The 14,006-nt window shown below is 35.4% G+C and overlaps 1 protein-coding gene across 1 annotated transcript in view; it reads right to left on the bottom strand.

Moving 5' to 3' along the window:
* The window catches only part of LOC307125005 (E3 ubiquitin-protein ligase TRIM39-like), a 29,951-nt gene extending 21,821 nt beyond the window's left edge, over positions 1-8,130 (bottom strand). The window contains exons 1-2 of the mRNA XM_079814569.1: positions 7,467-8,130; positions 7,086-7,181 (exon numbers count right to left, since the gene is read on the bottom strand). Coding sequence (XP_079670695.1) covers positions 7,086-7,181; positions 7,467-7,862 — 492 coding nt within the window. The 5' untranslated portion in view covers positions 7,863-8,130. The remainder of the gene's footprint in view (positions 1-7,085; positions 7,182-7,466) is intronic.
* Positions 8,131-14,006: the final 5,876 nt, after the last annotated feature.

Below are 14,006 nucleotides of genomic sequence, written 5' to 3'. Positions count from 1 at the left end.
AAAGCAAAGCAGTTAATTTCACGTTCAAAATGTGCTAAAACTACCAAAACACTTCATTGATGTCTTAAATCAACTCATTCTTCCAGAACACAATGAGGATTCACCCAACATATACACTTTTAACTCATACAACAAAAAACACTAACAACAGTCAGCATTATAGTATATTTTTTTGCTGTTAACTTCAGTTTATGTCACATGGTCCAAGTTTTCATTAAAGTACACACGTTTTCTCCTTTTGTAAACAATAGATTATTTTTGTAAAACAATAGATCTGTATGGAGTTATTTATACTCATATATCTTATAACATCCGGGTACTTTTGTGCATCCTCTGTACATGTGTTCTTGAGTATTGTAATTGAACTTAGACAGTTGCTGATGACGTACAGCAGAAACACAAGGACGCAATATCACTAAACAACGCTTTTGCGAAACATCCATTAAGTATATTTAATTGTGCTAAAATCACACTATTGCAAGTATACTTTAGGTTCACTTTAAATATCTCACATTTAAAGACTGATATTATACAGTGATCCCTTACTAATAGTGATATTACAGGGTTTTTTAAACATCTGCTAGGACACATTTCTGAATACTCATCACTTTTTCAAAACTCTTCACTCAGGGATCACATCAGCCTATGTGGCTAAACTGTGGATCATTTATTTGCTTTGGCACAAAATGCGTTCAATGACGACATCTTTCAATTTACATTCATTCTTTTCTCAATTAGATACAAACGCCAGCAAAACTTTATGAACTATAATGGCTAATTTGAAGGTTCACACTTTCTTTTTTAAACTGTTCAACTTATGTTCAAAATTTTAACACAAAAATGAATAACACAGAAATTTGAAACCCCTCTTTAAATGCTTGCTATGGATGCGAAAAATGCAGAAAACTGAACCTGATCAGATTTTTTTTTATGATGAAGGAAGGAAAGTTTCAGAGGCTGTGTGTAAACGTGCTTGATCTTTTTTTTAACGTGTGAAAATTTCGGTGTGCGAGGATATTTAGTCATTACCATCTATATAAAAGGGGAAAACTTAGGAACAATTTTATACTGTAATGTAAACATGGACCATGTAACATAAACAATAATGAATAAGCAGTAGAGAGTCAAACTTGAGTCAAACTGTTTTGTAAGGAAATTTTTATTTTTTATTTAAATTTAATATACACTGTATAATGATTTTGGAGGTCAAAACTCAGTTGTGTGTTGATTGTTGAGTTGAAAATCTTCGACTAAAGTGTCAATGTTAAAAGACATTCAGTTCACATAATTTAATTGAGACGGATGAAGATTTTCATGCAAGTCACCAAAAAATTTAGTTCTGACCTTCAAAATCTCTACAGTGTGTTTGTGATGGCAAGAAATGGCAAAGCAATCAAACAGGTGTCGTGTTTTACCATCCAACAGGGGACTTAAGTCAATTTAAGGAAATCATGTTCACTGTATAAAGTGTGACCTGCAATTGTTTCCTTAAAGAGTGATTTCTGCTTGATTTAAAACATAAAACACCAATACTTACCATAAAAATACACTATAATAAGATTTTGGAGGTCAAAACTCAGTTGTGTGTTGATTGCTGACTTGAAAATCATCAGTTGGTTAAATAACTAAAGTGTCAATGTTAAAAGTCATTCAGTTCACATAATTTAATTGAGACGGATAAACATTTTAATGCAAGTCACCATAAAATTGAGTTATCTCAATATATACAGTGAATATCTACAGTGTGTTTGAGATGAAGAAATGACAAATTAAACACACTGGTGTCGTGATTTACTATCTAACAGGGGACCGAGTCATGGTGTTTAACATAATCATTATTCAAAGAGGATCTGAAATTTATACATTAGAGAAATATTTCTGCTTGATTTAACTCTTAAAACTCAGTTATTGCTATAAAAACTCTAAATCTCTACAGTGTGTTTATGATGGCAAGAAATGACAACGCAAACACACTGGTGTCGTGATTTACTATCTAACAGGGGACCGAGTCATTGTGTTTAACATAATCATTATTCAAAGAGGATCTGCAATTAATACATTAGAGAAATATTTCTGCTTGATTTAACTCTTAAAACTCAGTTATTGCTATAAAAACTCTAAATCTCTACAGTGTGTTTGAGATGAAGAAATGACAACGCAAACACACTGGTGTCGTGATTTACTATCTAACAGGGGACCGAGTCATTGTGTTTAACATAATCATTATTCAAAGAGGATCTGCAATTAATACATTAGAGAAATATTTCTGCTTGATTTAACTCTTAAAACTCAGTTATTGCTATAAAAACTCTAAATCTCCACAGTGTGTTTATGATGGCAAGAAATGACAAAGCAAACACACTGGTGTCGTGATTTACTATCTAACAGGGGACAGAGTCATTGTGTTTAACATAATCATTATTCAAAGATGATCTGCAATTAATACATTAGAGAACTATTTCTGCTTGATTTAACTCTTAAAACTCAGTTATTGCTATAAAAACTCTAAATCTCTACAGTGTGTTTGAGATGAAGAAATGACAACGCAAACACACTGGTGTCGTGATTTACTATCTAACAGGGGACCGAGTCATTGTGTTTAACATAATCATTATTCAAAGAGGATCTGCAATTAATACATTATAGAAATATTTCTGCTTGATTTAACTCTTAAAACTCAGTTATTGCTATAAAAACTCTAAATCTCTACAGTGTGTTTATGGCAAGAAATGACAATGCAAACACACTGGTGTCGTGATTTACTATCTAACAGGGGACCGAGTCATTGTGTTTAACATAATCATTATTCAAAGAGGATCTGAAATTTATACATTAGAGAACTATTTCTGCTTGATTTAACTCTTAAAACTCAGTTATTGCTATAAAAACTCTGAGGGCCCTATCTTGCACCCAGCGCAATTGACTTTGTACACCGACGCATGTGTCATTCCTATTTTGCACCCGCGCAAAGCGCGCTTTTCCCTCCACAGAAGCACGTCGCTAAACTAGTGAATGCACTTGCGCTCCCTGGGCGGTTCAGCGCAAAAAAGGAGGCGTGTTCCGGCGCAAACAATCCCTGGTGCTATTTTGCTGTTCCATTAAACAATTGCGCCACTGACCAGAAAAAACCTAGTCTAAAGTCAGTGGCGCGTTGCGCGTTGTTCATTATGCTATTTTAAGGGCGCATGCTTGACCATAATGTATAGCGTGCACAACGCGCATACACTTTGCTCATGTAATCTACACAGATGCAACAGTTATTTTTGCAAATCATAAATTGTTACACTAAAAAAATATTAACACATGAGATGACGGAAATCATTGTGGTGTGCCACGAAGATGTGAAAAAATAGGCATAAATCTAGCTTACAAATGATTCAGGCTAATTGTAATAATTAAGGATAAGACCTGTTTGCCCAATAGTGGCAAGACATATATGTATATAAGGACATCTGACAAATTGGTTTGTCCGTCAAGAACCAGGAAAAAAAATAGACTGAAAAACTGAAAAAACTGAAAGACTGAAAAAAAAAAAGACTGTGAAATCACCTTTACCATAATGTACAACATTACAACTTCCCTTCTCTGTCTTTCACTGCTCTTACTAGAACATCAGTCTCCTCGGCTGTGAACCGCTCCTGGCGTGCGCCTGGTAAATACGCCATAATAATAGCAATCCATAATGGAACTTGCGCACCTGCTTTTAAAGGGAATGTTGGATGACGCTCGGATTGGTTTATTCACGTTACGCCCAAACCACACCTATGAATAATGAAGCTACTTCAGACCAACCCATTTTAGATTTGCGCCGGGCGCAAGAGCCATTTATCCCGCCGGGAAAATAGCAACAGCGCCGAGACCCGCCCACAAAGTTACTTGCGCTTCACGCTTTGACACTTGCGTTTCAGATCGTTAAAATAGGGCCCTAAATCTCCACAGTGTGTTTATGGCAAGAAATGACAACGCAAACACACTGGTGTCGTGATTTACTATCTAACAGGGGACCGAGTCATTGTGTTTAACATAATCATTATTCAAAGATGATCTGCAATTTATACATTATAGAAATATTTCTGCTTGATTTAACTCTTAAAACTCAGTTATTGCTATAAAAACTCTAAATCTCCACAGTGTGTTTATGGCAAGAAATGACAACGCAAACACACTGGTGTCGTGATTTACTATCTAACAGGGGACCGAGTCATTGTGTTTAACATAATCATTATTCAAAGATGATCTGCAATTTATACATTAGAGAACTATTTCTGCTTGATTTAACTCTTAAAACTCAGTTATTGCTATAAAAACTCTAAATCTCCACAGTGTGTTTATGGCAAGAAATGACAACGCAAACACACTGGTGTCGTGATTTACTATCTAACAGGGGACCGAGTCATTGTGTTTAACATAATCATTATTCAAAGAGGATCTGCAATTAATACATTAGAGAAATATTTCTGCTTGATTTAACTCTTAAAACTCAGTTATTGCTATAAAAACTCTAAATCTCCACAGTGTGTTTATGGCAAGAAATGACAAAGCAAACACACTGGTGTCGTGATTTACTATCTAACAGGGGACAGAGTCATTGTGTTTAACATAATCATTATTCAAAGATGATCTGCAATTTATACATTAGAGAACTATTTCTGCTTGATTTAACTCTTAAAACTCAGTTATTGCTATAAAAACTCTAAATCTCCACAGTGTGTTTATGGCAAGAAATGACAACGCAAACACACTGGTGTCGTGATTTACTATCTAACAGGGGACAGAGTCATTGTGTTTAACATAATCATTATTCAAAGAGGATCTGCAATTAATACATTAGAGAAATATTTCTGCTTGATTTAACTCTTAAAACTCAGTTATTGCTATAAAAACTCTAAATATCTACAGTGTGTTTATGGCAAGAAATGACAACGCAAACACACTGGTGTCGTGATTTACTATCTAACAGGGGACCGAGTCATTGTGTTTAACATAATCATTATTCAAAGATGATCTGCAATTTATACATTATAGAAATATTTCTGCTTGATTTAACTCTTAAAACTCAGTTATTGCTATAAAAACTCTAAATATCTACAGTGTGTTTATGGCAAGAAATGACAAATTAAACACACTGGTGTCGTGATTTACTATCTAACAGGGGACAGAGTCATTGTGATTAACATAATCATTATTTACTATATAAAGTGATGACCTGTGATTATTACCTTAAAGAACAATTTCTGCTTGTCCAGTCCTATATATATATATATATTTTATTGGTGCAAGAAATCAAATCTCACTCTAAAAATCTCAAAAACAAAGGACATTATTTGGGATTTTAGAGAGCAGAAACTATGTTTTATTCAAAAATAAGTCACACATTGAAATACCTTTACTGTAAAAAAAATGTGGGTCTCCAATTGAAAATTTTCTGTAAATTGATGCACTTTAATTCAATTAAAATTCAAGAAATTCAATTTGGCCAACTAAAAAATTTAGATGTGATCGGTCACTAGAAAATTTTCAATTGGAGACCTGATTTTTTTTTACAGTGTTGGTGTTCTTGAAAATAAGCTTAAATGAGAGATGTGGACGGATCATATACTGTAAGTATGAAGACACGACAGAGAATGAATTTCTTAAAGATAACTCTTAATTTTAAGAATTTTTTTATTTCTTAAATTCTTTTCTGTAATGTCCACAACATGGCTTTTTCTCCGTTGTGTGCTCATTGTGTTCCCTGATGCCTGTGTGAACATTATATAATTATATATATATATTAAATAATGAAGACAGACTTGACTGCCAGCTCTCTTCCCTTTCACACACACAGCTTCATTGCAGGCTATGGAGGTCCCCTGTTGGATAGGTAGACATCGGTCAGGTCCCCTCTTGGCATGTTTAAAAATAAAAAAAATAAATGCTTATTTGAAGTTATATTATGAAAAAAGACCTTAAAACAAAATTTTGTATCTAAGTTTTGTTTCTTCAAAATGACTAGAAACACAGGTCCCCTCTTGGTCAGTGTGGAGTGATGGTCCCCTGTTGGTAATATAGACGTGTATGTGTGTGTGTGTGTGTGTGTGTGTGTGTGTGTGTGTGTGTGTGTGTGTGTGTGTGTGTGAGTCAATAAAGGAACATGTAATTATGACAAATCAGGGGCCCGTTCTTCGTACGTCGCTAACTCAGTTAGCTGGATTTGATTGTTGACGATTTGGCCAGATTTTGGATTGTTTGGTTCTTCAACGCTCATCCTGGACTTGCTGTCATAGCAACAGGTCCATAAGCTTAAACCTGCTCGAGTGGCTTATTTCATGTAAACAGGATTAGATCGCATCTTGAGGTGATACTTAAAATCTGTCCCAGCCACTGCTACTTTATTACAAGAGTTCATTACTGAACCAGGGGCAATAATAATCATTTTAAATAATAATAATAAACAAATTTTAAATTGTATATGAGAATGTATATAATATTATAATGTTGTGTATAATACTATAGACACAGCCACTTGATTGAGCGATTTATTTGCGATGGAATAATTACTTTATAATTTTATTGGAGGTTTGCACACATGTTGAACAGTTAATCTGAGCCGTGCATTAATTTAAGTGATGACGGATATTATGGGATGGCTTGATGCAGCGCAGGAGATGCAGATAATTTGATCTTGACCCTTAAGAAACTTTAATACTGTCACGTTACAAATCTGCTTCAAATTGAATTAAAAATTTAATTACAACATTGAAATAAAAATGTAAAGGGTGTACAAATACTGTATAAAATCGTGAATATATAATTGGTAATCATGTTAAAAAAAAAAAAATTTATCATTGATCTATTATAACTTTTATGTTGGTTTGGTCGTTTAGCTGTTTCCTTATAAAGGTGCAGTGATCTTAGATCATTTAATTCAGATATTTAAATCAAATCCGCAAATTCGTTTGAAGAACCAAATTAGCCAGACATCAGTTATCACGATTAAAAGATCTGGGATCTGTCAAATCATCTCAGATGTATTAAGCGAGGTACGAAGAACGGACCCCAGTTCTAATCAAACTTGTAAACATGTCAGTAGAGTCAATCCTCACCTTGATGTGTTGAACTGTTTTCTCAAACTCTCCTTTAATGTTTTTATTGTGTTTGAGTTTCTCTTGTAAGGACTTCAGTGCTGTTTTGAGCTCCTCCTGGAGTTTAAAGAGAAAATCAAGTTCAAGATACTATACATTTCTGTGATATGATCTTATATGCAATATTTACATTTATGCATTTGGCATACGCTTTTATCCAAAGCGACTTACATTTCATTCAAGGTACACATTTCACATTTTGTCATTTCTTGCTTTCCCTGGGAATCGAACCCATGACCTTGGCGTTGCTAGCGCCATGCTCTACTGTTTGAGCTACAGGAAAGCAATATACACTCTTTAAATGTAAACTAGTGTTTATCCTCGTCAGTAAATCTGTCTTACCTTATATGCTGGTACAACTTCATCGATGGGTCTGAATTTGTGATTGTCGTGTTTCTGTGAGTTAATACACACTAAACACACCGGCTGTTTGTCCTCCAGACAGAAGAGTTTGAGTTTCTCACTGTGTAAACTGCAGAGCTCCTCAGATCCTGATGAACGCCTCTCATTTCTCTCCTTCAGGAACGACTCACACAAGTTTTTTAACACAAGATTACATGGAGGTTCAGATTTAGAGGATCTTCTCCTGCAGACAGGACACTCCTGAGTTTCCTTGGTTCTCCAGAACTGTTGAAGACACTCTTTACAGAAACTGTGACTACAGGACAGAAGAACAGGATCCTTGAAGATTTCATGACACACGGGACAAGAGAAATCATCTTCAGACAGTGAAGCCATTTTCTCTGTTTGAGATCCAGCAATCTGAACTTTACTTTCACTTTCTGAATCAAGGTTTAAAAAATGAATAACAACGAGAATCACAAAGATCTGCTGTCTGTTCAGAAACAAATTCGATTTAAAATCCTTCTTGAAAATATTTCCTCTTCATTCTTCATTGATGGCTGATTGTTTGTGGCTTTTGTCGAGGCAAAGTCAGTGTGACCGAAAGGAGAAATAAAAGGTGCGTCTCTTCCTGGTAAGTGCGTCTCTTCCTGGTAAGTGTTGTAAGAGGGTGGAGTTTCTGATCATGTGAGTGTGTTTGTTCAGTCTTTCCCTCACACTGACTGCAGTTTCTTTCTGCTTCAAGTCCTGCTCTATCATCCCTGTCCCACAGAAAGTCTCTTGTCTTAATTCCTGCAGACCAGCGGCTCTTATCAACACCGGTTCTCATGAAGGGTTTTGAGAGCCTTATTAAGAAATGCATCCTGGGCACCAAACCAGACTAATTTGACCCACTACAGTTTGTGTCCAGGACAGACAGATCCACAGAGGATACGGTTTCATTTACCATTCACAAAATTATAACCCACTTGGAGAATAAGGACAGTTATGCCTGATTACTTTAGTGTACAGTTTGGCATTTAACACTATCATGAGCTCAAATCTCATCTTCATAACCTCCTGTGCTGTGTAACGGGATACTGAGCTTCCTCACTGGCAGATCCCAACATGTTCACCTCTGAAAACACTCCTCCAGCACCTCATAATCAGTGTTGGGCACGTTACTTTAAAAAAGTAATTAGTTATAGTTACTAGTTACTTCTTACAAATAGTAACTGAGTTAGTAACTGAGTTACATAATTATAAAAGTAACTAATTGGCCAACTGAAAAATTTAGATGTGATCAGTCATTTTTTGTTTTGTTTACAGTGTATCAAATTCAATACATCATTGTAAATATTATCAGTAGGCCTACTATAGTGTAAATATAGTGTAAATATTATCAGTACTATACTACTCGTTTGGTAGTGGAGCTCATAAGGATCATCTGGGTTCCATCTAAAAACAGCAACACCACACAAATACATTTTAAAGCATTAGAGCACACAGTGAGATTAAAAGCTTTTCAAATTTCAATTTGATTGAAACTACCAATCATATTATGCTATATTCTGACATTTCCAGAGATAATATTTAAAGAAGCAGATTATCTAGTATATTTTCAAAGGTATATACCTAATGTTTAAATAAATGTAATAATTCAATTTGATACATATTTTAAACCTGTCTTTACTCAAAGCTTTGGGCTTTTGAACAGGAAATACATTAGTGTTGTCAAAAGTAGCTGGTCAATGACCTGAAAAGAGCTGGGACCACCGTTTCCAAGGTTACTGTTGGTAATACACTAAGACGTCATGGTTTGAAATCATGCATGGCACGGAAGGCTCCTCTTCTTAAACCAGCACATGTCAAGGCCCGTCTTAAGTTTGCCAATGACCATTTGGATGATCCAGAGGAGTCATGGGAGAAAGTCATGTGGTCAGATGAGACCAAAATAGAACTTTTTTGTCATAATTCCACTAAACGTGTTTGAAGGAAGAAAAATGATCAGTACCATCCCAATAACACCATCCCTACTGTGAAGCTTGGGGGTGGTAGCATCATGCTTTGGGGGTGTTTTTCTGCACATGGGACAGGGCGACTGCACAGTATTAAGGAGAGGATGACCGGGGCCATGTATTGTGAGATTTTGGGGAACAACCTCCTTCCCTCAGTTAGAGCATTGAAGATGGGTCGAGGCTGGGTCTTCCAACATGACAATGACCCGAAGCACACAGCCAGGATAACCAAGGAGTGGCTCTGTAAGAAGCATATCAAGGTTCTGGCTTGGCCTAGCCCGTCTCCAGACCTAAACCCAATAGAGAATCTTTGGAGGAGCTCAAACTCCGTGTTTCTCAGCGACAGGCCAGAAACCTGACTGATCTAGAGAAGATCTGTGTGGAGGAGTGGGCCAAAATCCCTCCTGCAGTGCAAACCTGGTGAAAAACTACAGGAAACGTTTGACCTCTGTAATTGCAAACAAAGGCTACTGTACCAAATATTAACATTGATTTTCTCAGGTGTTCAAATACTTATTTGCAAATGTATCATACAAATAAATAGTTTAAAAAATCATACATTGTGATTTCTGGATGTTTTTTTTAGATTATGTCTCTCACAGTGGACATGCACCTACGGTGACAATTTCAGACCCCTCCATGATTTCTAAGTGGGAGAACTTGCAAAATAGCAGGGTGTTCAAATACTTATTTTCCTCACTGTATAAGCCTGCACTATCGATGAAGTGGGGTCTACATTTTTAATCAGTTTTATTTTGATAAACATGACAAAATAACATCGCGACTACAGCCCTAGTGTGAATGAATGGTTTAATGACTCACTAAAATACATGTTTCATTACTGGATGAATCAGCATTTTTGAACAAATCTCTTGTCACCACCCACTGGTGTAACAATGTGACAATCTTTATTTTAAGTGTCAAGTTCCTTTCAAAAGGTGATTTACTCTATTGTGATTGCTACTGTAGACAGTGTTTATATCTGAACCACACAATTTTATCTCAGTACTTCTGTGATCATTTGAAATAGTGTGGTTGAAAAGACCTGAAATAGATAAATATTAAGTCTGCATTTTAAAACAAAGGAGGATGGTTAGTTTGCACATCGAAAGATGAAATCCGATGTAAAGCTTGTTTTCTTAAATTACATACAAATGTATGTAAAATTACAGAACTAATCTGTAATAAAATATTTAGCTCATTATATTAATGGTTTATGTCCATACTAACAATTTAACATTCTTTGTCATTTTAATGTAAATCTTATTAGTTTCACTGTAAAAATAAAATTGTAAAAAATGGTAAATGACTGACAGCTACGGCTGGCAAACAAAAAACGTAAAATTAAAGTAAAATATCTTAATTCAAATAAAGTGCAAAAACTTTACGTAAATTTACATTAAAAGTTTGAGAGAGAACTGTTATTTTACAGATTTTTCCTTATTTAAATTAAGATATTTTACTTTAATTTTATGTTTTTGTTTGGCAGCCGTTGCTGCCAGTCATTTGACTTTCGCGCAATGTAAATATATCCGCACTGTACTAACGTTACTTACAGTTATTGACATTTTGATAAAGATACATGCATGAATGAAGAATAAAGAGTAACGTTAAGCCACCTCTCTCAGACAGCATGCGATCCCGAAATCAATTATCCTCTCGGTAAAATGCACACAATTATCTCAAAATCCCTGTCATGTGAGGTATTCACTTGATTTAAACAGTCAGTTATGTTTGAAGTAACGTTAGAGTTAAACAGTTCAAGTTAACGTGGGGAAACCCGGATGCGTGTCATTGTGCATTCGTTCTTAAAGGGGCGGCAGATTAATAAACTGCCGTCTCATAATTTGAATCAAACAACAAAAGACTAGAGAAGACCTTCTGCGTTTTTAAGAATCAAGTGATATTAATGCATAGAATATCATACAGTGAAGACTAAGCAGTATTATTCTGTAGTATTTCTTAATAAAATATCTATAAAATAACTATATTGTGATCTCGTTATTGTGAAATAAAATATCTCATGTATGTAAAATAATATGGTCATAATGCCCATCCCTGCTGTCAGCTAGTTTTAAGATCAAGCTTGTCATAAAAAGTAAAGGAGCTTTGGAAAGAGTAATCTGAGAACACTGTCATGTTCACTCGTTCCGCAGAGAGGACAGGAAACGACCATCCTTGGACTCTGAAGAATTATGGGCAAACCAGGATTTTGGATCTACTGTGAAGTTTTTGTATGTATTTGTATGTCAGTAAGTTGATAATTAATATTAATGTTTAATCAAACAAATTAATATTCATTTGTGTGTGTGTGTATATTTCTTCCCCCCTCATGATCCAGAAGTTTTGGGAATGGAAATCTGCCACATGATCTTCAGAGGAAGTGAGTATTCATGTCATATCCAACATTAATACTGTCACGGTGGCCTTATGTGTGTGGAAATGTGAACACAGGCAACTCAGCACCAAGACACAACTCTGGTTCAAACGTACCTTCTTGAGTTTAAAAGCATAGCTCACTCAAAATGAAATCTCCCTCATGTCTTATCAAACTTGAATGACTTTCTTCTGTCAAACAAAATATTGTGAATAATGTTGGTAACCAAGCTACATTGGACCAAATGTTATGGACAATAATCACCAATAACCATTTCAAAGCTGAGCGGACTCTGTGTTCATATAGCCAGAATATCTCAATGTCAAATGTTTTTTAAAGGAAAGGTACAAAAACAAAATCCTCCCTGTTTAAGGACTTTTCAGTGAATCAATGTCTTTTTCTTTCTTTCTTTTACAGATCCAGCTGATTACTGGAGATTTGGAAGAGGATTGCTCTTTATCTGCTGTGTCTGTCCCTTCTGGAGCAGAACCATGGACCTGTTGTATGTTTTGATTTATATTTCTTATTACACTATATAGCTTGGATTCTGAATTAAAAGGTAAATGTTTGTCCACATATATTATCAGAGCTATATGGAGCCCTCAGGGCTCAGTTGAATAAAGAGGAAAACAATATAAAACGTATTTGGAAAATACAAAGCTAACAGTAAATGGCACAATTTGTTATTTTGTTATGAGGTGAAATCATAACCTCATCATGATATTAGTAACCCTAACTTACAAGAGAAATTAAATTTTTAGTTTTTCAATTCCTCCTGGGGCTCTGAAGAATTTGTTTACATAAATTTACATCTGAATAATACAAGTTTGAGAATCAATAGTGAATCTGTGACAATCTTGTAAATGTATCAGTTTTGTATTTTTTTCAGTTTTAAATTTTACTCAACTTTAAAGATTTGATGAAACTATTCCACTGTTATCTGTATTTGAAATGTATTATGTATTGTATTGTTTTACAGACTGTATTTTGTCTTCCAAAATAAAACTGTAAATTTAACACTTTATTGTTTTTTTTTTTTTTTTTTATTGTTATTGATTTACCTTCTTTTTACCATTATATTTTTTTTTTACAGTGAACACATCCAGCCTTTTCCCAGAGAGAGGAGAGGAGACGCACCAGCTCAACATCACTGACACTGTCTATCACTTACAGCAAGCCAATATTCATGGAGGAAATATACAGGCAAAAGTTTAGACACATATTTCTGTTCTTTATTATGGTAATTTATTCATACTATGTTAGTCATGGGGATCAGAAACTGTTTGATTACACACATTCTTCAAAATATCTGCTTCTGTGCTCATCAGAAGAAAGAAACTCATACAGGATTAGAACGACATGAGGGCGAGTAAATGATGACAGAATTATCATTTGTGGGTGAACTGTCCCTTTAAGAACATTTCTGAGAAGATTTACACACACAAACATAGATCACTGTAAAAGATGAAATCAGCTCAATCCAGACCTACAGGTGTAACGTTTACTGACTATTGACCGGTAAGATCCTCAGAGAGGAAGAACTATAATTACAGAAGAATGGACAGAGTGTGTGAGTGAAGGTGGTTGTGAATGTGTGTAGATGTGTGTTAGTTACAGGATCAGAGAATGACACCTTTCCTCCGTCATAGTCCAGATCAACTCTCACACGATCAAGCTTCTGTTTAACAGGAAAACCACCCCAACCCAGTCCGTACCGCACACACCAGACATCAGTGTTATAGAAAACAAGTCCCTTCCTCTGGTTTGATGCTGTAGTTACTCCAAGACTCCAGACTAAACTCTCTTTAACCTCCACATCCCAGCGGTGTGTTCCTGAGTTAAAACCCTCTGAACCCAGAACACACAGACACTCATCAAATCTCTCTGGATTATCAGGAAGCGGTTGACTGGTCAAACTGTCTCTCACACTGGTCAGATCATCAGACAGGACGAGGCGTGGGTGAGCCGTGTTTGGATCCAGAATCACAGGAGCTGATGAGACACAATCAACAGCTGCTTTTATTCTGATCTTCATATAATGATCAAGAGTGAACCAATCACAGATTATTATGAATTATGACACTCGTCCTGATCAAACACATCAGACATTTTCCTCTGATCACTGTCAGTGTTTTTAGTTACACACTCATTTTATCATCAGTGTTT

The sequence above is a fragment of the Gobio gobio genome, assembly GCF_949357685.1.
Source record: "Gobio gobio genome assembly, chromosome: 1".
Taxonomy (NCBI): domain Eukaryota; kingdom Metazoa; phylum Chordata; class Actinopteri; order Cypriniformes; family Gobionidae; genus Gobio; species Gobio gobio.
The sequence above is the reverse complement of the archived record's forward strand: the minus strand, read 5'-3'. Positions and strand labels throughout refer to the sequence as shown.